At 38.6% G+C, this 27,325-nt stretch overlaps 2 protein-coding genes and 1 non-coding gene across 7 annotated transcripts; 1 reads left to right on the top strand and 2 right to left on the bottom strand.

Moving 5' to 3' along the window:
- Nucleotides 1–4,404: 4,404 nt before the first annotated feature.
- On the bottom strand, nucleotides 4,405–21,253 carry MYNN (myoneurin). Of its 4 annotated transcripts, none has more exons than XR_011464750.1 (9): nucleotides 21,117–21,253; nucleotides 19,856–20,152; nucleotides 15,427–16,217; nucleotides 14,292–14,451; nucleotides 10,353–10,531; nucleotides 9,409–9,492; nucleotides 8,446–8,532; nucleotides 6,468–6,788; nucleotides 4,405–4,677 (listed from the first exon to the last, which is right to left on the bottom strand). XR_011464750.1 is itself a non-coding variant. In XM_014482336.2 (9 exons), exons 3-9 carry the CDS (start codon nucleotides 20,119–20,121, stop codon nucleotides 6,526–6,528), a joined length of 1,830 nt encoding a protein of 609 aa, XP_014337822.2. In that variant the 5' UTR covers nucleotides 20,122–20,152; nucleotides 20,294–20,513; nucleotides 21,117–21,204; the 3' UTR covers nucleotides 4,405–6,525. The 4 variants fall into 4 exon arrangements, 3 of the variants coding, with proteins under 3 accessions (XP_014337822.2, XP_070229595.1, XP_070229615.1); XM_014482336.2 differs by adding an exon at nucleotides 20,294–20,513 and having other exon boundaries at nucleotides 4,405–6,788; nucleotides 21,117–21,204; XM_070373494.1 differs by having other exon boundaries at nucleotides 4,405–6,788.
- A 1,864-nt stretch (nucleotides 21,254–23,117) lies between these two features.
- Nucleotides 23,118–23,190, bottom strand: TRNAV-AAC (transfer RNA valine (anticodon AAC)). Its single transcript has one exon. It is a non-coding gene; the product is annotated as a tRNA-Val (tRNA).
- A 924-nt stretch (nucleotides 23,191–24,114) lies between these two features.
- Nucleotides 24,115–26,763, top strand: ACTRT3 (actin related protein T3). 2 transcript variants are annotated; one of them, XM_005908160.3, is made up of 3 exons: nucleotides 24,115–24,258; nucleotides 24,825–25,062; nucleotides 25,637–26,763. In XM_005908160.3, exons 2-3 carry the CDS (start codon nucleotides 24,875–24,877, stop codon nucleotides 26,553–26,555), a joined length of 1,107 nt encoding a protein of 368 aa, XP_005908222.2. In that variant the 5' UTR covers nucleotides 24,115–24,258; nucleotides 24,825–24,874; the 3' UTR covers nucleotides 26,556–26,763. The 2 variants fall into 2 exon arrangements, with proteins under 2 accessions (XP_005908222.2, XP_070229644.1); XM_070373543.1 differs by lacking the exon at nucleotides 24,115–24,258 and having other exon boundaries at nucleotides 24,289–25,062.
- Nucleotides 26,764–27,325: the final 562 nt, after the last annotated feature.

The following is a 27,325-nucleotide window of genomic DNA, read 5'->3' on the forward strand; positions in this document are numbered from 1 at the left end:
ATGACAGACTTCTTATGCTCAAACATCTGTCCAGAGTATAGTTTAAACTGAAGATGCTAAATCAGCATTTTTTTTTTAAAGTATGGAGAATGAGAATCAAATGGGGGAACTGTTAAAAATAGATTCTTAAGAGTCAGACCTACTGAATCAGAATTTCCAGTCTGGGGAACCTGCATTTTTACAATCCAGGTCATCTTTAATCTCACTGAAGATTATAAACCAACGTTCTGGTTTTCTCATTCTTCAAATTAATTTTTTTTTAAATATATACTTCTCTTAAATGGAAGTATCTAATAGTTAAATGAATTATCAGAAAGCTAACCCATCTGTGTTAACCACGATACAGATAAGAGAGTAAATGTCAGAACTGCCTCCAACCATCTTCCCCAATAGAACCACCATCATGATGTCTAACACAACAGTTTTGCATGTTTTAGAATTTTAATAAATGGAATCATATATATGCTCTTTGTATCCAACTACTTTTGTACATTAGTGCAATTCATTCATGTTGTTTAATGTAGCAGTAATCCATTCAGCTTTTGTTTTGAAATATTCCATAATATGCTGGTTAGTAGGGGTGTCAATAGGATTCTGAAAGAGATTCTCCCAGGCTAGGACACAGTCACATCAAAGTAAACCTTTGTGATGCAGTTTACTTTCCCAGGCTACTCTCTGTTCCTCTGTGCAATGGAGGGGACCCACAAGTTCCAATATTCTCCCAAGAGGAGACTCATAATGTAGCTGAATGGGAAGCAAACAGGTGAATGTGAAGAAAGTAGGCTTATCTGGAGCCTGCAGTGGGGTGCCATGTACTAAACCTGCAACCAAACAGGACTGTTTGAGGCATTTATGCAGAAGTCTCAGGGCTCTCTTTTTTAATATCCAAGAGAACTAAAGTGAAGCCAGGTCAGCCAAGACGTACTGGGCTCTGAGCAGGCTAGGAAAACACTTGATCACATATTTTATAAGCTGCTGCCTACTGCATCAGAGGCCAGCAGGATGTCCAGAAAATGGAAAAGAAAGAACGGTGTTTTCCCTCATGCCTCTTGGTTATATAAGCCTCTCGTCCTCCACATAGGTGGACACCATTTTAGAGAGAAGACAAAGGGTAGAGATAAGACAAGTTTTAAAATGTTTAAGCACTCCCTTAAGATATAAATTGTCTTTGTATCAGACTAGGTTTTTAACTTTTTTCCAGACTTCCCACTGGGTGGGAGCTCAAGGGGACGAACATGTTAAATTCTGTAGGAAAACTCTACTTCTTCTGCACATCTGAATTGTAATGAGTAGATTTGCAACTACTTCTTCCATTCCCTTCTTGGCAGTCATCCTTTAAGATCCAATGCAAATCCAGACTTCTGTTACAGTGCTGCAGACTCTATTATGCTCATCACTTATCAATGTTTCAAGTTTGGAAGCAATAAAGTGGTTTATACTTTTCAGATATTTGATAAAACGATTGTTTGCTGTACTCTGCTTTTCAAACTAAGTAGTCTGAAAAATCCTTACATCTACTCAAACTGTATCCACCTGGCTTCTACCCACGATTATCACTGCAGCTGCCTTTCTCAAAGGATCATCATGCTCCAGTTACCCAACCCAATTTTGTCTTTGACTGGAATCCGATTTCTCTGTACTATGTGCTCAGTACAAAGCCACTTTTGTCTTCATGAAATCTGCACCACCCTCGTTTTCTTCCTGTTATCAATTTCTATCTCCTGTTCTGTCTTTTGCTCATTCTTAAGAATGTATTTTCCCCCATGATTCTGTCTTCATCTTTTGTTCTTCTATATCATCTCCCAGGGTTGCCTAAATTATTTGTCACAATAATTATTAGCCTTATGCTGCAAGATCTGTATCTCTAGCTTTAACCTCAACTGGGTTTCAGTCACCATTTCCAACCACCGCTAGACATTTTCACATAGGTGTTTCACCACCAAATTCAGCAGATAAAAAGTCTTCTCTTCCATAAACCTCCATCTTATCTCCCTATCATAATTAACAGCATCACCATCTACTCAATCACTAAAGATCAAAACTTAGGTTACTAAGTTGAGGATACAGGAAGAGAAACTGGCTCAAGTCTGCTTAAGAAAAGGGGGATTTAGGGAATTTGCAGGTTCAATCTGTGGCTGGGGAACTAAGATCCCACAAGGTGAGCAGCAAAGCCAAAAAAAGAAAAGGGTTATTTACTGTAAGGATTTAATATGCAAAAATCATGGGCATTCAGGCACAAGCAAACAAGCATAGCTATACCACCTCAAGTGGGACTGGGGACTGCAAAGCCTCAGGCCACTTTGGTTTGTCACAGGGTCGTGGTCACTTGGTTCTACAAACCTACTTCATCCCCTTGCTTTGTTCTCTAGATCAGCTTTCTCTGCTTCTTCACTATTTCCTTTAGATTTTTGGCTTGCTTCACTAATTATGGACCAGATCTAAATGATCTTTTTAATGTACACATAAACCAAGTGTCTGAAGTAGCTTGTTTGGGCTAAGAACTGTTTTCTTCCTGGTAAGGTGTTCTATAAGCTGTGATCACAAGCATGGAATCACAAGCATGTTACAAACGTGGCCCTTTAGCATTCAACTGTAGTTCAGGGTGTGAGATCCTGGAGTGTAAACCTGGCGATCTAATCCCATTCTTCCAGCACAAGTGAAAGGCAGAGGACTCTTTCAAGATGGTAGGGGTATAGTCCTAGATGTGTCTTTGATGATTCCGATCTCTGCCAACACCTTTGAGATTTTCTCTCCATTCCCCTACCTCAGTCAGCTGTGAACAAATCCCTCCCAATAGCTATCTCCTCTTGCCTGCCTATCCAGAAGAGCAACAGCTCTTTCTCTGTCCGTTCAATTTCTACTGACTGCTTGACATTTCCTTTCCTGCCTTCCTCTGTTATAACACTTGGCATTCAGGCCTGTCTTTCCCATTTGACTGTAAACTTAAAAGAGGAAATCATCTTGTTCAGTTTATGTATTCTGATTTCAATAATTTTCTAGCATTTCAAGTAATAGCCAGATATTTTAATTCAAATACTTGATTCATATCCATGGTGTTTATTTCAGTATATACTTCTTGAAAATAAATACCCTATTTCTGAATGACTACTATGTTTACATGATAATTATCCAAATCCCTTAAGCAAATACATCACATCTCTGCTGAATGAAGTGGGGTGGGGGCTGCAGAGGACAGGTAAGTAAATCATGTCACTGTCTCAAGAAATGCTCTGATAACTATCAATAATGTTCATAAATAATGAGTAAAAACATAGGATTTACAGAAATGGCATTAAAATACAATTTATTTGGTGGTATTTCTAGCCAAATTCCAAAGACTCAAAATCTGAGTAAAAAGTGGAAAGTCATATTAAGAGCTTCATTTATCAAGAGACAATACAGGAACTTCCCTAGCAGTCCAGTAGTTAGGACTTCACACTTGCACTGCTGAAGGCCCAGGTTCAATCCTTAGTCACAGAACCAAGATCCCACAGGTTGCAGGGTGCAGCCAAAAAAAAAAAAAAGATAGTGCCCACATAACCGCATATCAAGAGCCAAAAGGAAGAACACAAGGAAGTGTTTAGGATAATCATTTTCTATGTTTGGTATGCATTAAGACCACCTATGGAGCTTTTCTAGCATGTTCTGGAGACTGATGCAGAGGGCCCCAGGTGTGGTGGGGCTTGGACACAACTATTTTAAAAACGTTTTTGATGTGTATCAAATGTTAGAGCCATCGTACTAGGATATTTAAATGAGTACACGTAGATTAACTGTCTTTATATAAGCACATTTCAACTATCATTTGTATAATTTCTGTAGACATGAAACATACAGAAAAGTGACAAACTACCGTTGCAACAGGACAGGACCTTTTCTTTTGGAAAAAAATAAAACACTTTTCTAAAATCTGTCTATCAAAATCAGTCTATGAAACGAAACATAAAACATACCAGCAAAAAATCCTTTATATATAATCTATGGTTTCTTTTTAAAAAGCCTAAAATCTAACAATACAGAAGGAATTATCTAATACAAATACAAAACAAAATTAATTTAGAAAATAATTTCTTAGTAAGATCTTCAGCATTCTAAAAAGACTTTCAAAAAACGTAGTAATACTTACATAATTTAGAATAGACCTTTCCCAAAACACTGCACTGTAACAAATATATTTAAAGATGAACTTAACTGATAATTGTGAGTGTTACAATGATAGCAGATACAACTAAAATACACGCATATGATAGTAATACAGCATTAGAAGATGACAGGAGAAAAACTCAGTCTTCAAACTTTCTTTACAAGTCATTCTGGAAGAGCGTCATGCCATGGCAATTTAAAATAAAATTATTTTAGCTAAGAAGCAGATAATGTGATGAAGAAAAACACAATAAATCAACCTTAGCCACTTCAATCCTTTAATGTGACAAATAATAAATGTAAAGGCTAATTTATGTAAAGACAAAATACTAATTACCATCATGTTAGAGGAAATCTGGTAACTACTACCCTTACACAATTATGACATCACTGTAGCAGTTTTTAAAAAGAAATTTTGTTCATTAGATGCTTGGATTAATGAAGATGTGAATTAAATATAGCCTCTCCATTTCAGCAGACTTCTTAAAAAGGCTGTCTTAATTTTCTTTAATTTCTTCACATTCCAATAAATTCCTATTGAATTTAAGCCAGAATAGATTAGTTGAACATTTTTATAACTTTATAAATTGTATTTAAATCCTGTATATTATATTAATACATATGAATGATTAGATTTCTTAGATAAATTAAATACTAAGTTTGATGTACATTGTACAAAGGCAGTATTTCAAACTCTAAGTCAACCCCACTGGTGGCAGTTTATTGTGAAAATGCTGAGTGTGCTGTGAAATGGTGATGATCTGTACAGTTTACAAGAGTTTAGTTTCTAGTTGGTTCCTATGACTAGGACCCCAGAGAAAACACAATTAAAGAAATCAATACCAATAGAAAATATATTAATTTTATTACAGGTGTAGTTTAAAAGCAGAAAACAAATGAGCCATAACTAATGCATGGCAGAATAGGAAATAATGTCACCATGGTGTTTAATCAGTAGTACAGGAACAGACTTTGTGGAACTAAAAATTTAATGTCCAAAGACTAGGCAGTGAGACTAAATCAATACGTGGGGAAAATGGAAGGGGCAAGTGGTAGTATCAGAATAAATTTGAATTTTCTAAGTTCATTAAGAAGGGAAAGGACTAATGTGAAACTACAGCCACCACCAACTGTTATGGTTTAATCTATAAAAATTTTAAACTTGAAACTTATAAAAAAACTCAAATATAAAATGTTTAATAAACTGGCTTTCTGATAACTCAAATGTCTACTTATAATTGAAGTTAATTTTTTAACAATTTATGAATATAATGTACCAAATTCAGAAGTCAAGTGTTTTATACTATGCACTAAGTTTCTATTTAGAAAATTCTTTAGGGTTTTATTTTTTTAAAAGTGCATAAGAGGTATAAGAGAAGCTTATCAAAAATTTTCACAACTCAGTATATTTCCCTCATCTCCAATAATCTAGAAACTTATTAAAACAGTCTGCATCAAATTTGAAACTGCTTTTAATAAGATAAAAACACCAAATATCTATCTAAAATTCATTTTGAAAACGTAGTCTCAGACAACTTAAATCAAAAAAGTATTGACCACTGATTTTCTCCAGAATTCTGAGTTCTACACAACAAAATTTATATCTAGTTTTCTAGTTTTTAAGAGAAGCACTTTTTGTTTCATTAGAAAAGTTACCTTCGGTGCACTATATTAATAGAGAAATAGCACAATTCTTATTCAGTACCTCAATTTTTATAGTAGAAATATGAATTTCCCCCCTCACAGTTTGAATGTGAAAGTCTTCCCTTGTGGCTCAGCTGGTAAAGAATCCGCCTGCAATGTGGGAGACCTGGGTTCAATCCCTGGGTTGGGAAAATCCCCTGGAGAAGGGAAAGGCTACCCATCCCAGTTCTGGCCTGGAGAATTCGCCAGAGTCAGACACGACTGAGCAACTTTCATAGTTTATATACTGGTCTATGGAGCTTGCTAACAGCACTGTCATGGGCTGATACTATTATGGATTTTGTTTAAATTTTGAGAAGAAAATAAATATATTTTACAGGTCAAAACTCAATCATAAACTGATAGATTTCACTTCAGTAAATGAAAGGCAATCTGAAATGAAAAACAGAAATGGAATTAAGGCAGCTCTAAAACAAAGTTATACTTATTCACCCCAAATAGTGCTACTGCAGTATAATTCATTCCTTTAAAAGTTGTGTGTATAACCTAGACATAAAAGCCAAACATCAAAACAAGCATTGCAGCTATGATGCAGCATCAGGTGCTTTTACTTTGGTGAATGAAAATAATGGTCACAACTCAAATGAATGGTCAATTTAATATGAATATATGCACCTTACCAGCAATGTTTATGTTTACTACCAGAGACGTCTTAGCAATTCCATATTCCTCACAAAGTCAATATAGCTGTTGTAAAAAAATCAACTGTGGCTCTGAATACCCATTTGCGGCTGGCCTCAGCAACGCGTCTGGAGGAGGAGGCTGGCTGTCTGCGACAGGCAGCAGCAGGTGGTGGTCCTCAGCCCCCAGTGGGAGAGTCAGTGGCAAAGTCACATCAGAAGGTTTCACGTCCAGAGTTTCTGACAGAGGACTTTTTTGTATGGAGTCTTGTTCATTCAAGGGATGATCCTCTATACTGGAATCTAGAATTTTATCTGCACCTGAAGAAGGGAAAAAACTCATTATCTTTAAAAACAAAACAAAAACCCCAAGGAAGACTCATCTACTTACCATTCCCATTCTAACCCCACCTTTAGTCACACCATTTCTCTTTTGCTGATCTGCCCTTCTCATTACCCGCACAAACCCATTCTGGACCTCAAGACTAGGCTTGTCCATTACAAAATGGAACTCCATTACAAAAATGGACTTAATTGCTCTAGACCAGGGTAAGCTGTTTCTTAATCACTCATTTGTCAATACTTCATATACCACCTCGGGACACCTAGCTATCTATCTTACTGCTATGTAACATCCTACTTAGGTATGCCTTGAATGCTCAACAGACTATATATTCCTTAGAGCAAATGTCTAATTACACTTCACTACTTCCAAGTACCTCACGGTGCTACATAGATAAGTACTCTTTTTAATTCACTGAATGTATTAGTGAATAATTCATATCATTCTGTGAGTTCAAGTTCAGAAGTATGGCACTTTCATTTATTTTCAGAAGAAATTCTGCATTACTCAAGGGATTAATTATCCAGCTGACTAAAGACACACTTTTCTCTTCAAATTTTCCACTAGCTTTCCCATGTTGTCACTCCAAAAGTATTAACATGATTTCAATCTCACTACCCTCATTAGACAAACTTGCATACTTTTGTAAAGTTATAACTCCTATTTTTGCCAAACTATTCTTCGGTTCAACCAGTTAAGAATACAACCTGCAGTCTCTTGTTGCAGTGACTCTCTTCACAATGTTCTCTCTGCCTGGATGAACATTTCCTTTCCCATTTCCATCCTCCATGTTTCAGATTCTCTAGAATTAAGCTTTCCCAATACTCATGTCAGGACTTAATCTCTTCTTCAGTACTCTTGTGTCTTTACCATATCCTACATTTTGTCTTGTAATCATAGTTATTTATTTAGATTTCTGGATTCCCACACTAGACTGTAAGCTCTTTGAGGACTAGGACTACACTTTCCTAGTACCTGCATGGTTATGTGTACTTTAGAGGTACTTAATAAATGCTCGTCGAATTTATGACTCACTGAAGTTTTCAGATGTTACTACCTTAATCTTTATGATGTTTATGTTTACTACCAAAAACTTACTATCATCTCTACACAGTGAGGAAGATTAACAGTGTTTCTAGGCATAAAAGAACTGTAAGCACAGTGAAACTTTTTCAAGGATTCATTTCTAAGCAACAGACTAAAAATTCTGTAGTATGGTTTTCCACTCCACATATTATGACAATTTGGGGATATCTGTTTCCCTATTTCCTCTCATACAATTTTTGGACTAGCGTTCATGATGCTCCTTTCTCTGCATAACTACAATAAACCCCAGGTAACCCAGACTCTAGTATGTGAAAGAGTGATATACAGTTGTTTATGTATTCTTTCATTCTTGAAATTGTTCATACATCAGGTTTTTAAAGGAGAAAATATTTTAAAGCAATGTTTATTACAAGGTCAATATGCAAAGAGTGAACTCACCTGCACATTACAAAGCTACCTTCCTCATATGGGTACACCTTGTTTTAAAAAATATATATCTAATTTAAACTGTTACAATGTGTATCTCAACATTTTAAGGAATAGCACAAATATGAGAGCTCCAAATTTTTAAAAAACACAAGCATTTACCAGAATGTACTTTTGTTTTGTGCTTCTTTAAATTTTTAATATCTGTGTAAGAATTTCCACATAATTCGCAGATAAATGGTCTTTCTCCTGAAAAATAAGTTAAAAAATCAAAGCCTCAGTATTTCAGAAACTGAGAAGGCAAAAATATCAACGTTCATGAACACAGTGCTAACATTATTACATTACTTTAATTTCTTTCAAATTACCATTTTAATCTCTTGGCTCTAACATAGCAAAATAAAAACTTCCACACATAGGCACTCCTTTCCTTTATGCAAAGCTTCCCTATTTCAAGGAAAAATGAAGCATTTTCACTAACAGAAACCTCAAACTAAAAAATTAACTCTATCAGACATTTAGTGAGTGCCAATCATATGCCAGACTCTGGCTAAGAGATGTAGCTGAGGGGGAAAAATGCATAATTATGGTTTCTACTCTCAGGTAGCTTATAAATTAGAAAATCCTTTCTATTATGAGGAATAACTTTTAGAAAGATAAAGAACAGTACATTTTCAAAGTGGTCTTTTAGTTTTAAAAAACCTTGAACATTTAATATGTTCTTATACTATCTATATACTGCCTTTTAGAATAACCATGTCATTGTTAGAATATATCCCTAAAATTTGCATACTGAATATTGTTTCATAAGAAAATCTGATATTATCTTAGTATTACCTATCCCTTTTCATTTTTTGGCATATCTGTGCAATTTTACCCAAATCATTTAAAAACTACTGATTACCTGGAACACATCTTAGAAAATCTACATAATTCTTGACCCAATTTAACCCATACTCCAAACAACAACAAAAAAACAAATAAAAACTGATACTCATACATTAAAATATAGCTATAGCTAGAGTATGACTAGATACCATATAGTCCATAATGGTTTAAAGTCAATGTTTACATAAAAAGAAATTAGAGAGAACAAAAAATAATACGTTCTCCCTAAACACAGACCTGTATGGGATCGAAAGTGTTTGTTGAGCTCTCCTGAGGAAATAAAACTTTTCCCACAAATACCACATATGTATGGTTTTTCACCTAGATGGAAAATAAAAGATAGCGAAGTGGTGTACTATACCAATATAATATTTATCAGTTACAATAATCTATAGTAAGCTGTTCTAAAGTATTATTTAAATTAAGACCTCTTTATATTGTATTTTAGAGGTATTTTCAGTGTGATCCAACTTAAATGAATATTAGTAATTATTTTACACTGTTCATATAACCTGATACTTTTTCATATAATAAAACTTTCTCCAAATATCCTTCCAGTAGACTAAAAATGGGCAAAAAGTCTGATTTTTATAAAATTAAAAACATGAGAATTAATCAATCCATATTTCAATTCTTGTTATCTACAAGATTATTAAAGGGGAATTAAAATCACTTAGGAAGATCTATTAAAAATTACCCTACAAAAAAATGAAAATCTTTGAACAACAGATTTTGCTTCAAAATTGATACTTTGGGTTTTAAGTATCTATTTAATTTACAAATCTTAGAATGTTTTGTAGAAAAAGTCCTAAGAACAATTTAGTAACTACTAAATTGATGTTCTATCCAAATTCATCCCAACCCCTTAACTTTACAGCTTTATTCCAGGGAAATGAAGCTTCAAGAGGCTAAGGAGTTTTTCTACCGCCATAAAAAATGTCTTAACTCAAACTTACATACTGTCAAAATTACCTGATTTTCATGTACGTAAGTTACATGAAAAAAAAAATTTCACCCACTGTGTATTATTCTAGAAAATAAGTCTGTTTTTACATCTAATATTTATGTGAAAATCAGAAACATAAAAAGCTTCAAGAAGCACAATTTCAAAGGCTCAATTTCCCTTTTTCTTTTATTTACAACTGTCCTTATTTTAGGCAATCCCTGTGTCACATTCTTACCTGTATGTTTCCGAGAATGAGTGATAAGAGAACTAGAGACAGCAAATGCCTTCCCACAGGTATCACACACATAAGGCTTTTCTCCTGTATGCCTTCGAACATGGTAGGTCAATGTGCTGGCTTGGGCAAATCGCTGTCCACACCTATCACAGACGTATGGCTTCTCTCCACTATGCTTCCTATTAGTAAATAATTATAGAGATATATGATGGCAAGTAAAACAATCTGAGGATCATATAGCAAACTTTTCTGTACAATTTTTCATGCAGCATTTTCATTTCATCTGAACAGATCCAGAATATGTATTTTAAATCAACAGTTTTCCCCAGAAATAAAGCCATGCATCTATGATCAATTAATCTGTGACAAAGGAGGCAAGACTACACAATATTGGAAAAACAGTCTCTTCAACAAATGGTGCTGGAAAACTGAACAGCTACATTAAAAAAATGAAATGGATTAAAGACCTAAATGTGAGACCAGACACTATAAAATTCCTAGAGGAAAACACAGGCAGAACACTCTGACATAAATCTCAGCAATATCTTTTTTGATCTGCATCCCAGAATAATGGAAATAAGTACAAAAATAAACAAATGGGACCTACTTAAATGTAAAACCTTTGGCATAGCAAAGGAAACAATAAATGGAACAAAAAAGACAACCCACAGATTAGGAGAAAATGTTTGCAAATGATGTGACCAACAAGGGATTAGTCTCCAAAATTTACCAACAGCTCATATGATGCTTAACAGCATCAAAACAACCCAATCAACAAATGGGCAGAAAACCTAAATAGACATTTCTCCAAAGAAGACATACAGATGGCCAAGAAGTACATGAAAAGATGTTCAATATCACTTAGAGAAATGGAATTCAAGACTACGACATAAAAAGAAAAGAACTACAACATATCACATCACACCAGCCAGAATGTCTTATTATCAAAAAATCCATGAACAAATGCTGAAGAGGGTGTGTGGAGAGAAGGGAACCCTCCTGCACTGTTGGTGGCAATGTAAATTTGTACAGCCACTATGAACAACAGTACGGAGGTTCCTTAAAAAACTAAAAACAGAGCCACCATAACCCTGCAAGCCATACATCTAGAGAAAAACAAGATCCAAAAGGATACATGCACCCCAATGTTCACTGCAGCACTGTTTACAATAGCCAAGACATGAAAGCAACCTAAATGTCCATCTACAGAAAAATGGATAGATGTGATACTTTTATACAACAGAATATTACTCAGCCATCAAACAGAATGAAATGCCTCTTGCAGCAACAAGATTGGACCTAGAGACTGTCACACAGACTGAAGTCAGTCAGAGAAGGAGAAATATATGAAATCCCTTATATGTGGGATCTAAAAAGAAATGATACATACGAATTTACATACAAAACAGAAAGAGGATCAACACACTCAGACAAAGAACTTATGGTCATGCGGGAGGGGGGTGGGGGGGAAGGATGGGAAGAAACAGTTAAGGAGTAAGTACACACTGCTATACACACTGCTATACTGAAAATGGATAAACAAAAAGGACCTACTGTAGACAGCATGGAACTCTGCTCAATGTTTTGTGGTAGCCTGGATGGGAGGGGAGTTTAGGGGAGAATAGATCTATGTATATGTATGGCTGGGTCCCTTCCCTGTTCACCTCAAACTATCACAACATTGTTTATTGGCTATATTCCAATACAAAATAAAAAGTTTAAAAAAATTTTTAATAAAATCAACAGTTTCAATGTATAATGTCAAGAATAAATGTTTCAGTTGTTATGAAAACATTAGTTCTGAGATTAGTTCAAAGTTTTCCCATTAGGTATATGTGGTAGTCAAGTATGCCCACAATACTACAGGGAATGATTTTTGCTTGTCCATTCACTATCCTTAAACCTTCAGCACCCATCCTCACTCTCAGCTGATGTCCTTGCTTCCTGTTTTGCTAAGAAAAATTTTAGCAATCAGAAAAAAATTTCTACATCACAAACCTCCACCTATAGGCATCTGTATCTACAGAGTTTGCTTTTCTTTAATACAAGAACGGTAGTTCTTCCTATTTGTATACTTAGGACACTATCCCCCTTGCCTATTCCAGGTTCACTCCTGAAATTTCTTCCATCCTGTATCATCAATTTCCTCCCCTCCTTTGGATTATAGCATACAAATATACTGATACATCTCCCATCTTAAAAAAAAAAAAGACCCCGACCCTACTTGTTCCTCTATTTTTCTGCTCTCCTTTTAGTAAGATCCTGAGTCTCCAACAGTTCTACTTCACTTCTTCCCCACTAGTCTCTGCTAACCGGAGAAGGCAATGGCACCCCACTCCAGTACTCTTGCCTGGAAAATCCCAGGGATGGAGGAGCCTGGTAGGCTGCAATCCATGGGGTTGTGAAGAGTTGGACACGACTGAGCGACTTCACTTTCACTTTTCACTTTCATGCATTGGAGAAGGAAATGGCAACCCACTCCAGTATTCTTGCCTGGAGAATCCCAGGGACGGGGGAGCCTGGTGGGCTGCCATCTATGGGGTCACACAGAGTCAGACACGACTGAAGTGACTTAGCAGCAGTAGCAGTCTCTGCTAACACTGCTTTCGTCAAAACCACTGCTAACCTTTTACTTTGCCAAATCCAACAGTCAATTCTCGGTCCTAATCTCCCTATCATCAGAATTTGACACAATGACAGCTCTTTTCTGAAATCATTTCCTCCACCTGGAATCCAAGACTGCCCAACATTCTGGTTTGCCCCTATTTTTGCTGTTTCTTCCTAGTCACTTCAGCTGGTTCTTGCCTATCTCTCAGAACTCAAAGTTAGTGTGCCTCATGACTCCATCCTTTGATGTCTTTTCTGTCCATCTTCATTCTCCTGGTGACCTCATCTCTAACATTATGACTTTAAATACTACCTACATGCCAATGACTCCGAATTTATGCTGCTAAGTCGCTTCAGTCGTGTCTGACTCTGGGACCCCATAGACGGCAGCCCACCAGGCTCCCCCGTCCCTGGGATTCTCTAGGCAAGAATACTGGAGTGGGTTGCCATTTCCTCCTCCACTGAATTTATGTCTTCAGCTCAAACCAGTCCCCTGACTTCCAGACTGAACCATCTCTTACACATTTCTATTCAGGTATCTAATAGTCATCTCAAATTTAACACGATCAGAACTCTACTCCTAAACTCCCACACTCCTACTTAAACTGCTCTATCCACAAATTCCCATTTCAGTTAATGGTAATTCCATCTTTTCATATGATCAAGCTCAAAACCTGTGTATTGTTTTTAATTCTACTCTTTTTTATACCTCACATCCATGTGCTGAGAATTCTGTTTGCTATACCTTTAAAGTACATGCAGAATCTGACTACCACTTATCTCTCCCACTATTATTTTTTTTTAACCGGCTTCCGTCCACCACTTCCGGTAGGATCGGACGCCGCGCCAGGAGGCGGTGAGGTCACTTCCGGGAGAACTAGTTGCCGACTGCCTCCAGGTGACCCACTATTACCTTTCTGACCTGAACCATCATCCCTCTCACTCGGGTTTTATCTATAGCTTCCTAACTGGTAACTTTGCTTCCACTCTTGCAATCTTACAATCTTTTGCTAACAAAGCATCCAGAGTGATCTTATAATGCAAGTAAGTTCACATCACTTATTTCTTTCTCAAACTTAAAAGCATCATAATGGCCTACAAAACCTTCACATTCTGAACACCGTAACACCATTCAGACCTTACTTCCCTCCCTTACTTATCCCCCTCCAGGCATTATGGCTTCCTTCTGGTTCTTTCACTGTGCTAATAATATTGTATGACGGTACCACAATTAGAACTCTACTGTCCTGAATTCTCATATAATAGTCTATTTAAGGCTACTTTGAATGACAGACTTAAAGATCAAATATCCTTTTTTGCTTTTATTTTTACCTTGCATGAATCTTGAGATTGCTAGAAGTTGCAAATTGTAAATTGCATACATCACATTTATAGGGTTTTTCCTCACCATGATGCATGCGACTATGGAAGACTAGCTGGCATTTCTGAGCAAATCCTTTATCACACAATTCACATTTGTATGGCTTCTCACCTAAAAGAAAAGTAAATAAAATTTTATTTAGAAGGAAATATTGTTTTAGTTGCTTAATTCATACAAACTTTCAAAAGACTTCAACAGTATTAGAAGTTTCAGTATTCAGAAAATACTAACTGCTAGGAGAAGGCGATGGCACCCCACTCCAGTACTCTTGCCTGGAAAATCCCATGGAGGAGCCTGCTAGGCTACAGTCCATGGGGCCGCTAAGAGTTGGACGCGACTGAGCGACTTCACTTTCACTTTTCACTTTCATGCACTGGAGAAGGAAATGGCAACCCACTCCAGTGTTCTTGCCTGGAGAATCGCAGGGACAGAGAAGCCTGGTGGGCTTCCATCTATGGGGTTGCACAGAGTCAGACACGACTGACGCAACTTAGCAGCAGCAGAAGTAAAAAAGCATATAGGATCTTTTTCCAGACTGATTATTGAAAACACCAATAGAGTTAAAAGAAATTAGTGTTTCTTATTTCATAACAGTGAAAGGTGATGAGAGAAATACATAATGCTTCTAAAAAGTACAAATCTAGCATACCAATAAAGGTTGAGGAAGGACTGTACATATAATTTACGTTCAGAAGTTGAAAAAGTCTAAGGAAGCAGGTAGTGAGATATGTTGGCAAAATCTAATAATCAGCCTGAGTTGTAATTACTTTTTCTCTTTATCAGTTTTAATATATTGTCTGTTAAACAGTTAGCAAGCTAGAACTAAGTTTATGCTTATTTTAACTGTGAGGAAAAATGATTTAGAGTTCACGCACTGGGACTTCAGAGTACCAATTACAACAAAACAAAGAGCCATTAAATATTTGGTCACAATTACAAGGTATTTTCAAGTCTAACATGCTCAATATTTTTATGAATATAAGTGTATACTAAATTTTGGACATAAATAGTCAACACTATGTATTAATGTCTATAAAAACATTTCAGTCACAATATAAAAACTATACTTCCCACAAACAGTCTTACCTGTATGAGTCCTTACATGAGTTTTCAGCTGGTTACACTGGGTAAATGCCTTTCCACATAAGTGGCAGACATAAGGTTTGACTCCTTTATGTATTCTCATGTGTCTTCTCAAGCTGCTGGCTTCCGAAAACACTTTCCCACATGTGTTACACATTGGTTTGGCCTTAGAATACCTCTGATCCAGCTCTTCCCCAGAGCTTTCCAGTTCATAAGAGTTCTTGACACTGGCTATATTAGACATAGAGTGTTCTTTCAGAGCACAGTTTGGCTGTGATTTTCCACGTTTCCGTTTCACCGTAACAGTCTGCACAATATCTTGTGCTGGGAAAGTATTTTCCACAACTGATGTCAACTCAAGTTCTGAATTACTTCTTTGTGCAACTTGTTCTATTATAGGTGTGGACAACTTATTTGCATCGAGAAATAATTCAACAGATGCATTCTCTAAAATGTCACTGGGATATTGCACTGTTTTATTCTGCCCTGTTTTCTGGGAATTGAAGGCCTTCTTCTTCTTTTTAGTTTGAGATGACTTCTTTGCTAAAGCTCCTTGTTTAGGATTTGCCTGAACTAAATCTGTAGACACTTCTGATTTCTCCCGACTGTTATAATCTCGCAGAGTCAGGAGACAAGTCTGTTGATTCAATTCAATGTTTCCAGTAATACTAGATATCTCTGTAGAAGAGGGATTAGCAATAAAAGCAAAATCTTCCATCTTTATTTTACATTTAGTGACCACCTCTTCCACTTTGAGATAGTCAGCAGCCTGATGGATTTCTTTAACATTCCAACTGTAAGGAAACAAGGCTAAATGACAATATTCTGATCAAAGAAAAAACATTTCTGAAACACAACTACGCAGATATTTCTGTCTTTTAAAGACCTAATGAAGTAGAATGATGAAAAATGATTAACAGAACAAATTTTTAAAATTTATTCACTCAGAATGTTTAGGAAAAAATCTTCAGTTTTACAGAAGTTGAAAAGATAAAAAAGTAATGGATCATTCATATGTACAACCATGGAAAAACAAAAATGTTAATATCTCTACTTGTTAAAAAAATACCTGACACACAAAAAGAGTTGTTGGCAGCCTACTGCCTCCTCCCATTTATCCTGAGGCCTCTTCAGATAGCAACCAACTTTTCTTTATTTGTAATTAGAAGAGTCTTAAAAAACTATTATCTTCCTCTGCTCCTCTATGAGGAACCTGAACAGTATTTCTTGAAACTTCCTGTGCACTTGAATTACCCAGGAATTTGTTAAATGTAGATTCAGATTCAGTAGGTCTGTTTTGGGGCCCAAGCATCTGCATTTCTAACACACTCCCTGGTGATGCCAATGCTGCTGGTCCATGGATCACAGCTGAAGGAACAAGGTTTTAGAATGCACTAAGCTCTCTCTAGAAACCTTCCCACCTTTTTCGTGTCTGATATTCAACACAAATTAGCTGGAGAATTTGTCATATTAGAGTTATGTAGAAAAATTTAACGTTCAATTTGAATGTTCAACATTCAAATCAATATTTATTGAGCATCTACCATGTGTGGTACTCAGAGGGATATTAAGACATATCAAATAGTCTCTGCCCTCCAGAAGTTTACAATGCAGGGGAAGGCTGGTTGTTCACTTACGTTAGCAACGGCTCTGGACTACTAGGTGACTTAACTAGGGTTAAGTCAGCATCTTTGGGGGCTTCAATTTTCTTAGTTGTAAAGTTAGAGAGCTGAGTTGGTATTAATACCAAAAACACACCCTTTTAATTATTTGAGAATGAATATATACTCACACACACACATATATATATACCCTCAAGTAACCTTCCTATTTGTCATTTTTCCCCAGAAAGAAATTTTTTTCAGAAAACATTAAGTAGATTTATAGACTAGTCTGGAAACCTAATCACCAGTTTTAGTGAACATTTTATTCTGGGAAAATCCATCCCAAATTCCTAACTATACTACAAACTTTTGGACAATCATCTGTTTGCAAACTGACTTCCTTAGCTAAGAATACATTACTTACTCTATTCTTATGGCCTTTGGCTATAATTTGGGGAACAAATAAGGAATGATCCTTGCAATCAAGTTAACTCTCTGTTTGCAAAGGTACAATATGAATGCCCCCAAAATAAGTAAAATCTTATTAGTCTTGCATATGAATTTCTGTGCATGTACATACCACTTAGTCTGTAAAAACACTGTTTTTTAAGCATTTTAATTGATTTTTGTTACACAGTTTATTATTAAGTTATAAAAAGTGAGAGACAGTATTAGAATGAAACCCAAATTTATTCTATCACTTATTATACCACGGTCTCAAATTACAATTGTTCTTAGTAAATGAACCACAAACTAGATGAGATAACCTTTCAGACCACTACAAACTAGTACTGAATCACACACGAACTGTTCAGAACTGAAACGGTAATTCATACAAATTATTTACCTATTTCACTGACAGCCTATAAGCTCAGTTACAGTTAAGAAAGTCAGTCAGCATTTATGTCAATAACTGATTTGCTTTTGTTTATAAGCATGAAGTTAAAAGTGTCTGCAAACTTGCTTTCACTTTTTGAACAGTCACTAAAAATCATTTAATTACCTATGCCAGATTTATGGCTAACTGCTTTATATGAGTAATTGTAATCACCATTTTACATACAAAGGATCAGAGGTTTCAAAGAAGTAACTTGTCCAAGATCACAGAGCATTAGAACTAAGATTTGAGCAAGGAAACTAGCTCCTGAGTCCACTTAATTCTTTATTATTCTGTTTTCTTAATAAGTTGTACAGACTTTCTATTTTTGGTCTATATCTTCTCTTACATTTGTGGCTGGGCTCAAACAATTAACTCCCCAGCTCTTCAGGAAAGATGTATAGCAAAAAAGATTGAATCAAACATCTGGCTCTTCACACTGGTCCTCTGCATGAAGGCTCAAAGTAAGGTGCCCTTCAGTGTGTTCAAATCAATTCAACATTTTTCTGGCAAAGTTAATTGAGAAAGGGAAATCACTAAATTAAAGATCAACCAAAATTCACTGGTTTTGTGATTGTTTACTTTATATTACACATTCTAAATTTTTAGATCAAAGGTACTTGTATAGCCAAATATTCAGAAAACTTATCGTGTGACATTTATCTGTGACACTGATGTTCCTTTAAGCAACTTATACAGAACTGACACAAAAATGTCATTACATCAAAATTTAAAAGTAATCCCAAACAGCATGAATGCTTCCTTTTTAATAGGATTAAGGAAAATCCTGATTCCAGCTTTTCAGAGAAACATATTTTCATGATAAGCTGCAATATAAAAAGAGGGAAGGATTTTGTTTAATGTGTACATGTATGTATCTATAGAGATCATCTGGAAAACAATTAAAGAATATTTATCAAAGTGTTAAGAGTGATTACCTGTGTATGGCAGAATTTCAGATGTTTCCTTTTTTGTTTTTTTCCTTAAATTTTCCCCAATAAATGTAGATTCAAAGGATTTGGAAAGTGGGATAGAAAAGAAGAAATAAAGGAAGGAAACTAATGTTCACTGGGAGATAATAAATCCTAAATTTTCACAGTAACAACCCATGTAGTTATTATCATCTCGTTTTTTCAGATGGAGAAACTGAGGCCTAGAGAAAATGTATATTGATCCAAGAGACACAGTGACTGACAGGCAAGATCTAAAGTTCATAACTGTGCTATGTCAGATGGTGACCTATTCATGTTTACACTTTCAAAAAAGCTGGAGAAAAGAAGGCAGGAGTAATTTTATGGGTTTCTCTTTCCTTTTATCCCCATCGCCTTTCTCTACAACAACCAGTAAGCATATTAGTATTAATCTAACTACATAGTTCATCGAAAATGAAAGACAAAATGCCTGAGTTATCAGGTTCTTCAGAACCTACTTCCTGTCAGTGCAGTGACAGCATTCAACATCTCAGAGAAGCAGTCTAGCCGACTTAAGCATTGTATTTTTCTGAATCAAGATCAGGAAGAGGTCCTGAAAAGAGGGCACTAATAAAGAACAGATTCTTTCTTCTTTCTCCACCTATACCTCCCACCCAAACATCTTATAAGGTAGGGGATGAAGAGTGAGAGAGAAGACCAGAGGGAACCTAAGACCAAAAAGCAAGGGCAAATTGGAATTCAATGATCTTTAAGTTTCCATTCCTCAAAATACACACTTTGTTTCAGTAGATAAGCCAAAAACCATGCTGTAATCCTATGAACATCTGTACTTTTTGTGCTTATGAAATGTAGTCTGTTTACTGCAAACCAGTTATACTGATCTCTTTATTAAAAACAACACTGGGCACACCAGTGTTTGAAGACTGAGAGTTCTGGGATTGAATGGAAAAAATACTAATCTGCTTTAGCTCAAGACTACTGACCAGCTTTTGTAAGTGGAAATAACATAGGTACCTTACCTGTCAAGATTTAAAGTTCCTGTGTATATAAACTCCAACAGTTTCTGAAATCCATCAGCCTTCACCTGACTCTGATCAAGAAAGACATTGTTCTCAGAAGTGCTCCTGTAGATTGCACCAAAATATTCACTAAACGAGGCAAGCACATTCCTGTGAGCTTTAAACTGGAATTCCCCAATCACTATGGTGCAGTCACAAAGAAAACCTGCTTCCCGTTGTTTGTTCAGTCTCTCTAAAAGGTGCTCACAGTGGTGCGAATACTGCATTTTGATATCGGAATCGAATTCTATCCTTGTTCTAAAAAAACGAGAGAGAGAGTAAATCAGTACCACTAAGTTCTCATCAAACTTTTCTCCCAAGCCACTGGTGAATAAAGAGACATAGAATCCAAACAAGAACAAAGTCTGTTCTCATTTTACGCCCCCAGAAAATTCTTACCAAGCAAGTACGGATAAAAATGCCGAAGGGATAAAAATCGTTCCTAGTTTTTATTTCATCTTGGTCAACTAACACAATCCTTTGGACACGTCAACAAATGACGATGTGTGAAAACATTTCCACAAAGTGAAAAAATAAAGCACCGCAAAATTTCACACTTCTCCATCGCAAAGAGTCGGACACGAATGAGCGACTGAACTGAACTGAAGATCAGTTGAACCTTCACAGTTTCAAGTTCAGTAGGCACGTGTAAATTACGAAAAAAAAACAAAAACAAAAACAAAATTAATAAACCACTAAGAAATGATTCCTTGGGACAAATGATCAAAGGACATGGTACGAGTTCTTTAAAATTTTCTCAAATGCTTCTCTGCCTTTCGACCAAGATTAAGTGTAAAATTGCTTTCAAATCGCCGAAACCCGTTACCTTCCGCAGAGCATACAGTGGCTTAAAAGCAAGGCGGGTGGCGAAGGGGGCGGAGAACTAGCACCTGGGCCAAGTGTTGTCAAAGATCTGGTCACCCGCCCCGAGGAGGCCACGCTCCTCCCTACCACCACCCCAGTCTATTCGAGGCCGCAAGGGAGTGACAGTAAAAGCCGGTCTCTCCCGACTTTCGCCTTCCTGCCCTGCGCCCAGCTCCCACTCCCCCAATTCCCACGGCAGAGGCTGTGGCCAAGGCCAACATCGGGGCTGCCTCGCCCTAGCTTTCCACCCTAACACCTTCACTCCGGCCTGAATGCGAACTCCACGGAGCCTGCCCTACAATGCCCCAAGGTCTGGAGAGAGCGGGAATAGAGGCCTGGGGGCAAAGACAGAACTCACCTTATAGAAACCCGAGGGGGTAAACAGTTTCTTCACTCTCTCTCCGCCATCTTGGAAGGACGTCACCACGCCACGCTCCGCCTTTCCCTGCTTCCTCCACGATGACGTCACATCCGGTTCCGGGCGTTTCGCGGCTACGCGGTAGGCTCTAGGACCCTGGAGGTCCAACAGCAGCCTGAGGGTAGCAGGCTGGTGCCTAGAGACCCCGCTACTTAGCATGCCGGGAACACCCGAAAACAGGGAGAGTCTTGGCTAGGAGACTAAGGGCTCGCTTACGGAGCAACGCCTGTCGTCCTCACCGTGAGCATTCTAGATAGTCAGCATCTCGCGCTCGGCCTGCGTTTTGCGCGGAGGCTGAGCGGCGCTGCCCTGCGGGCCTCTTTCCAGGAGCCAAATTGTGCATTGTATGCTGGGGCTTGTAGTTAGTTGCTCGTCTTCTCCCATTATCCTCCACTTCCTTGAGGCCCCACGAGTGGGAACAGCTACTTTGTGTACTCGGGCTCTCGGCCATGGGAATTTGGGAGCTGAGAGTGATCATCCTTTTTTATTTTAGGTACTACCCGAAAGCTCTTAGGAAACTATGAGTCTTGTTTGCATCAGCCAACTGGAGCCCAGTATCCAGGATACCCTTACCTGGTGATATGGAAGTCTGAGATGCAAGAAAGCGGCGCCAAGTAGTAGGGCACACTGGGCATGCGCTTGGGGAAAGGTGGGCTTTATTCCGGAAAAGGTTCTGCTTGTGGACTGCTGCTGCTGTTGCTGTTAAGTTGCTTCAGTCGTATCCGACTCTGTGCGACCCCATAGACAGCAGCCCACCAGGCTCCCGCGTCCCTGGAATTCTCCAGGCAAGAACACGAGTGGATTGCCATTTCCTTCTCCAATGCATGAAAGTGAAAGTGAAGTCGCTCAGTGGTGTCCGACTCTTCGCGACCCCATGGACTGCAGCCTACTAGGCTCCTCCGCCCATGGGATTTTCCAGGCAAGAGTACTGGAGTCGGCCTGTGGACTAGAAAATATTTAATGCAATTATTTGCGTTCTATTCAGATTTTGTACAGTGAGGGAACCTTGGCAGGCTACATACAGTCCACGGGGTCGGAAAGAGTCAGACAGGACTGAGCACGCAGTCAACCACAGTGAGGGAAAGGTGTGCTAGTTATCTCCGTGATTTAAAAAGACGTACAAACGGTACCTGCTGATAAGTTAGGGTGAGTTCTTTCGTGCTACTCGCGGACATCAAAAATCTAAGAAAACCAAAACTTAACAATTTTTTTTCTTGTTAAAAGTTGTGTCAGGACCATGAGAAATTTACTCACGACTTTATTTTAAAGAACATTGTAAACTTGTTTTTTTTTCCTCGAGATTTTTTTTTACAACCAGATTTTGTTTGCTCTCCTTGTAAATTCTTTTTTCTCGGTAAGAACCATGTTTATGGGGGGGGGAGGGGAAGCCCCACAACCGTTAGGTTTATAAGGGGAAAAAATGAGGCTAATTCTTTCTTGATTTCGTCTTGTCTCTGAGTATAATTTTCTGATTATTTTTGTCGGAACCCTTTTCGGTAATTTATTAATTTAGGCATAGCTGTGAGTCTCAAACAGGTTTCAAACAGATACGAAGTATATGAAAGTGCGCAAAACATAATCTCTGGCGTTTAGAAAAATCAACAATCTCAATGGGAAAACTAATGGAAAACCGAATGACTTGTAATACAGAGTGGTGAGATGACAGGGTTTACCAGTTTTTACCCGGCGTTTAATTACTCTTACTAGGCTGTACATTATTTTTTCAGTATCAGGTTGTGAGTTGAATTTAAAAACAATTGTTTAAAGTCTGGAACCCTTCTTCCACGTGCAAGCCATTAATAAGAATATTTGTTAAACAAATAACATCCACGTTGAAAGTTCAAATTCCCAAGGTACTGCAAATTATCAGAATTTTGCTTTTTAAAAGGGTAAGAAAAGGAGGATCACAGGCTCCTGTTAAAAGAGAAAATATACGAAAATTGTTTCCGCCCGGTTTCGAACCGGGGACCTTTCGCGTGTTAGGCGAACGTGATAACCACTACACTACGGAAACCTGTCTGCGAAGGGTGGTTGAGAAACTCCCTCATAGTTCTCCGTAGCTCTGTTGTACCATGCGGTCCACAGAGCTAGCCGTAACTTTTAACAAAAGAACAAAGAAACCCAAACGGGAAATACCCATATATCCAGTTAAACAGTGCTACCATTTCTGGAATTTACGTACATTGTGTTCAAAGCCCCTAGTTAGAAACTGGGCACCCGTTAGTTGGCCCTTCTTTGAAGTTTACTTTCTTCTATGGAAAAGAAGTGTATTAGCTTGTTTGTTGCTGAGTGTCTCGGGTGTGTTCTGGGGCTTTGGCTGGCTAGGAAGAGGCTACTGCGCTTGGATCCTGGAGTCCTCGCTCACGCAGGGGCGGTGTGGGGTGGGGTGGGGGTGGGTTACCAAACTCCCCAGCCGTGAACTTAGCTTCTAGAGAGAAAGCGACGCTTTCAGCCTCTGGTGGAAGGACGTGTCGTTTGGTTTTGAATTTCCTTCCTTGCTTCTGTACTAGTTTTAGAGAGTACTTAGTTTTAAAACCTTCTATAGGGTGTGCAAAATTCAGGTTTTTGTTTTTTTTTTTAATCAGACATCAAGATGCACTTTTTGCCGCACAGCGTGCATTTTCTAAGCCTGAACTTCTTATGACCTAAGTAATATCGTTTACCCTGAAAAGAAGCAGATACACCCTGATACCTTAAAAATCAGTAATTTTTTAGGGAATGAGAGTGAGCTTCCATATTACACCGGGGGTGGGGACTGGAGGAGTAATCTGATGGGATTACTAAAAAAAATTTAAAAGTGAGATGGCACTATTTCGGTTTTGAGTACACTTTGTTTAGAAACCACGGGGAAAGAAACAAAGTATTGCCGATTATGTATAGATATAATTTATGTTAAACCCACTTTAAATCCTGGCACTTTCCCCCTTTTTCCTTTTAGAAATTGACAAAGTTCTCTTTCAAGAATTTGAAAAGCATGAACCTTGCCCCGCCTTATAGGACACTTTCCTGGTTCAAATCTCTGCACCTTTTGTCGATTTCAAGGGCGCATCTGATAACTTCCCGCAGGAGCCTGGACAGGCGTGTATGTATTAACCAGAATGTAGATGGTAGAGTCTGCCTACAGTGCAGGAGACCCGGGTTAGATCCCTGGGTCGGGAAGATTCCCTGGAGAAGGAAATAGCAACCCATTTCAGTATTCTTGCCTGGAAAATTCCATGAAGGCGCCGGTATAGTCCATGGGGTCGCAAAGAGTCGGACACGACTGAGTGACTTCATTTTAATGACGTTGAGAAATAAAAGGTTTTACAGCTCATGGAGGTATTAGAGATAGCCTTTTGTGAAGCCTTTTTTAATTAAGCTTTTGGGCAAGAAAGTCAGGTTTTCCTGATATTGGTATTCCTGGATTCCAAGGGGGTGAGGAGTGGTCCAGGCCGAGTGAGACGCAATTGTAGGTGGCACTTTAGAGCGCAACTTGCATCCATTGAGTCCTCTGCCTGGGACTCTCTCGCCCCCAACCCCTCCCCCGGTCCCCTCTACCCCTTCCTTATTCCGCCCGGCTCAGTCCCGGTGGGGCGGTGCCAGGGCCTCTATGACGCGGGGTTCCAGGAGCTGAGACCCCGCACATCACTTTCCGCGCTCTCCGCGCAGCCCGCAGCCAGGGCAGTCCGAGCAGCCGGGAGACAGGAGGCGGCGGCGGGATGAGCTACTACCAGCTACCAGTGGTGATCGACAACGGCTCAGGAGTGATCAAGGCGGGCCTGGCCGGGTCCCGGGAGCCTCAGTTTGTCTACTCGAACATTGTGGGCCGCACCAAAGGCCTGACGTGCGGCGTCGAAGTGTGCGTGGGAGACCAAGCGGAGCAGCGGAGAAGCTCGCTTTCCATCAGGTACCGCCTTCTCCCGGCGGGCAGGACCAGGTGGAGGGGAAGGCAGGAGAACGCAGAGGAGGGACCGAGGCTAGAGAAAGGATAAGAAGCGAGTAACGAGTCTCTGCCAGGCAGCGTTATTGCAAACGCTTGAGCACAAATCTCTGAGGGTACCACATACCTAAAGAGTGAACATTATTTGCTCTTTGTATCTATTCGAATATATTCAAATGTATAAACATTATCGTTCATAAAATACAAGTTCATTTAGAAATGTTAATTCCTGGTACCTTTGTCATTTGGGCTATTTGTTTTCAGCTAACTGATATGAAAACTACTATTATGTGAAGATTTCCCTATTTTCTTTTTAATTAAAAAGGGTATTCCAAAGGGGCAGGGAAGATGGAAATCAACAAAAAAATTTCAGAGGAAGGTAGTTAGGCTATTTTTGCTGGCAGTTACCATCTCTAGAGGCGCTGGCAGTCACCGCCCATAAAGGGATATTGTTAATAAATATGAGGATTAACCCAGGTTTGAAGAGAGTAAAAATTGGTAACATTTAAAGCTTCCATTTATATTATTGCTCTTCTTACAGCTACCCAGTGGAACGTGGTCTCATTACTTCATGGGGGGACATGGAGATCATGTGGAAGCATATCTATGACGACAACCTCAGGCTAAAGCCCTGTGATGGCCCAGTTTTGATTACAGAGTCAGCACTGAACCCACTGGCCAATCGGCAACGGGTCACTGAGGTGTTTTTTGAATATCTGGAGGTTCCTGCCTTCTTTATGTCCATCCAGGGGGTGCTAGCTCTCTTTGCTGCTGGCTTCACAACTGGCTTTGTGCTCAATTCAGGTGCTGGGGTTACCCAGTGTGTACCCATCTTTGAGGGTTACTGTCTGCCTCATGGTGTCCAGCAGCTAGATCTGGCAGGTCTTGACCTCACCAACTACCTCATGATGCTGCTGAAGGAGAATGGCATCATGCTGCTTCGTACTTCAGAAAGAAAGATCATCATGGACATTAAGGAAACCTATTGCTATGTGGCAATGAACTTTGAAGAAGAAAAGGCCAAGAAAGCTGACTGTATAGAGAAGATTTACCAACTACCTGACGGGAAGAGGTTCAAGCTCCATAACCAGCTCTTTTATTGTCCAGAGGCCCTCTTCTCTCCAAGTCTTATGCACCTTGAGACCCCTGGCATTGATAAGATGTGCTTCAGCAGCATAATGAAATGTGATGCAGATCTGAGGAATGCTTTTTTCTCCAATATTATCCTTGCTGGGGGATCAACCTCTTTCCCTGGTTTAGAGAAACGTCTAGTTAAGGATATAGCAAAGATGGTGCCTGCCAACACCCCTGTGCAAGTTATTGCTCCCCCAGAAAGGAAAATATCAGTGTGGATGGGAGGTTCTATTCTTGCATCCCTGTCTGCCTTCCAGGACATGTGGATCACTGCTGCAGAATATAAAGAAGTTGGATCCAATATAGTACACCAGAGATGCTTCTGACTACAGATAACATGGTTAGGAGAAAATGTTTTGAGCATATGTGATAGAAAACTTTGGATATTATATGTTTCTGGGAAAACAGAAATTATTTCAGTTACTTGAATGTCCATGTCTCTCCTGCATTTCTATAATGGGGGGAAATAATGGAGAAGCAGTCAAATAACAGATGCTTACTGAGTTGAACCAAATTAAATGCTCATGCTAAGTTGCTTCAGTTGTGTCTTCACTCTTCATGACCCCATAGATTGCAGCTCACCAGGCACCTCTGTCCATGGAATTCTCCAGGCCAGAATACTGGAGGGGGTTGTCATGCCCCACTCCAGGGTATCTTCCTGGCCCAGGGATTGAACCCATGTCTCATATCGCTTGCATTGGCAGGCCAGTTCTTTATCACTAGTGCTACCTGGGAAGCAAGTTAAATGCTAGAGGAGACATTATTCTTGGCCTTGGAGATCTCACATTTCCTTTAGAGGGAGAGAGCAATTTGTGGTACCACATAGTATGTGCCAAATGAGTGATATAGCTTTCAGTTTGTTGAAGTTTATGAAAGGAAGGTTGCTATGAGGGAAGATTTCATAGCAGAGGGAAGCCATCATGAATAAGGTAGCATTAGGATGGGCATGGCAGGGTGAAAAAAAAAGGGCAGATATTCAGAAGAGCATAATGGAAATGAGTAAGAGTCTAGATATGAGGATGAACAAAGCATATTCAAAGCATGTTTAATACATTGGTTTAGTTAAAATGAAGAGCTCTTATTGAGCAGACTAAGA

The sequence above is a fragment of the Bos mutus genome, chromosome 1 (genome assembly GCF_027580195.1).
Source record: "Bos mutus isolate GX-2022 chromosome 1, NWIPB_WYAK_1.1, whole genome shotgun sequence".
NCBI lineage: Eukaryota > Metazoa > Chordata > Mammalia > Artiodactyla > Bovidae > Bos > Bos mutus.

Coding starts and splice junctions, on each gene's coding strand:
- MYNN (XM_070373494.1), bottom strand. CDS start 20,121: ATGCAGTATTCGCACCACTGTGAGCACCTTTTAGAGAGACTGAACAAA. Junction 9,493..10,352: donor TCATTCTCGGAAACATACAG/GTAAGAATGTGA, acceptor TTTTCCATCTAG/GTGAAAAACCATACATATGT. Junction 6,789..8,445: donor CAAAACAAAAGTACATTCTG/GTAAATGCTTGT, acceptor TCCCTTCTTCAG/GTGCAGATAAAATTCTAGAT.
- ACTRT3 (XM_005908160.3), top strand. CDS start 24,875: ATGAGCTACTACCAGCTACCAGTGGTGATCGACAACGGCTCAGGAGTG. Junction 25,063..25,636: donor AGAAGCTCGCTTTCCATCAG/GTACCGCCTTCT, acceptor CTCTTCTTACAG/CTACCCAGTGGAACGTGGTC.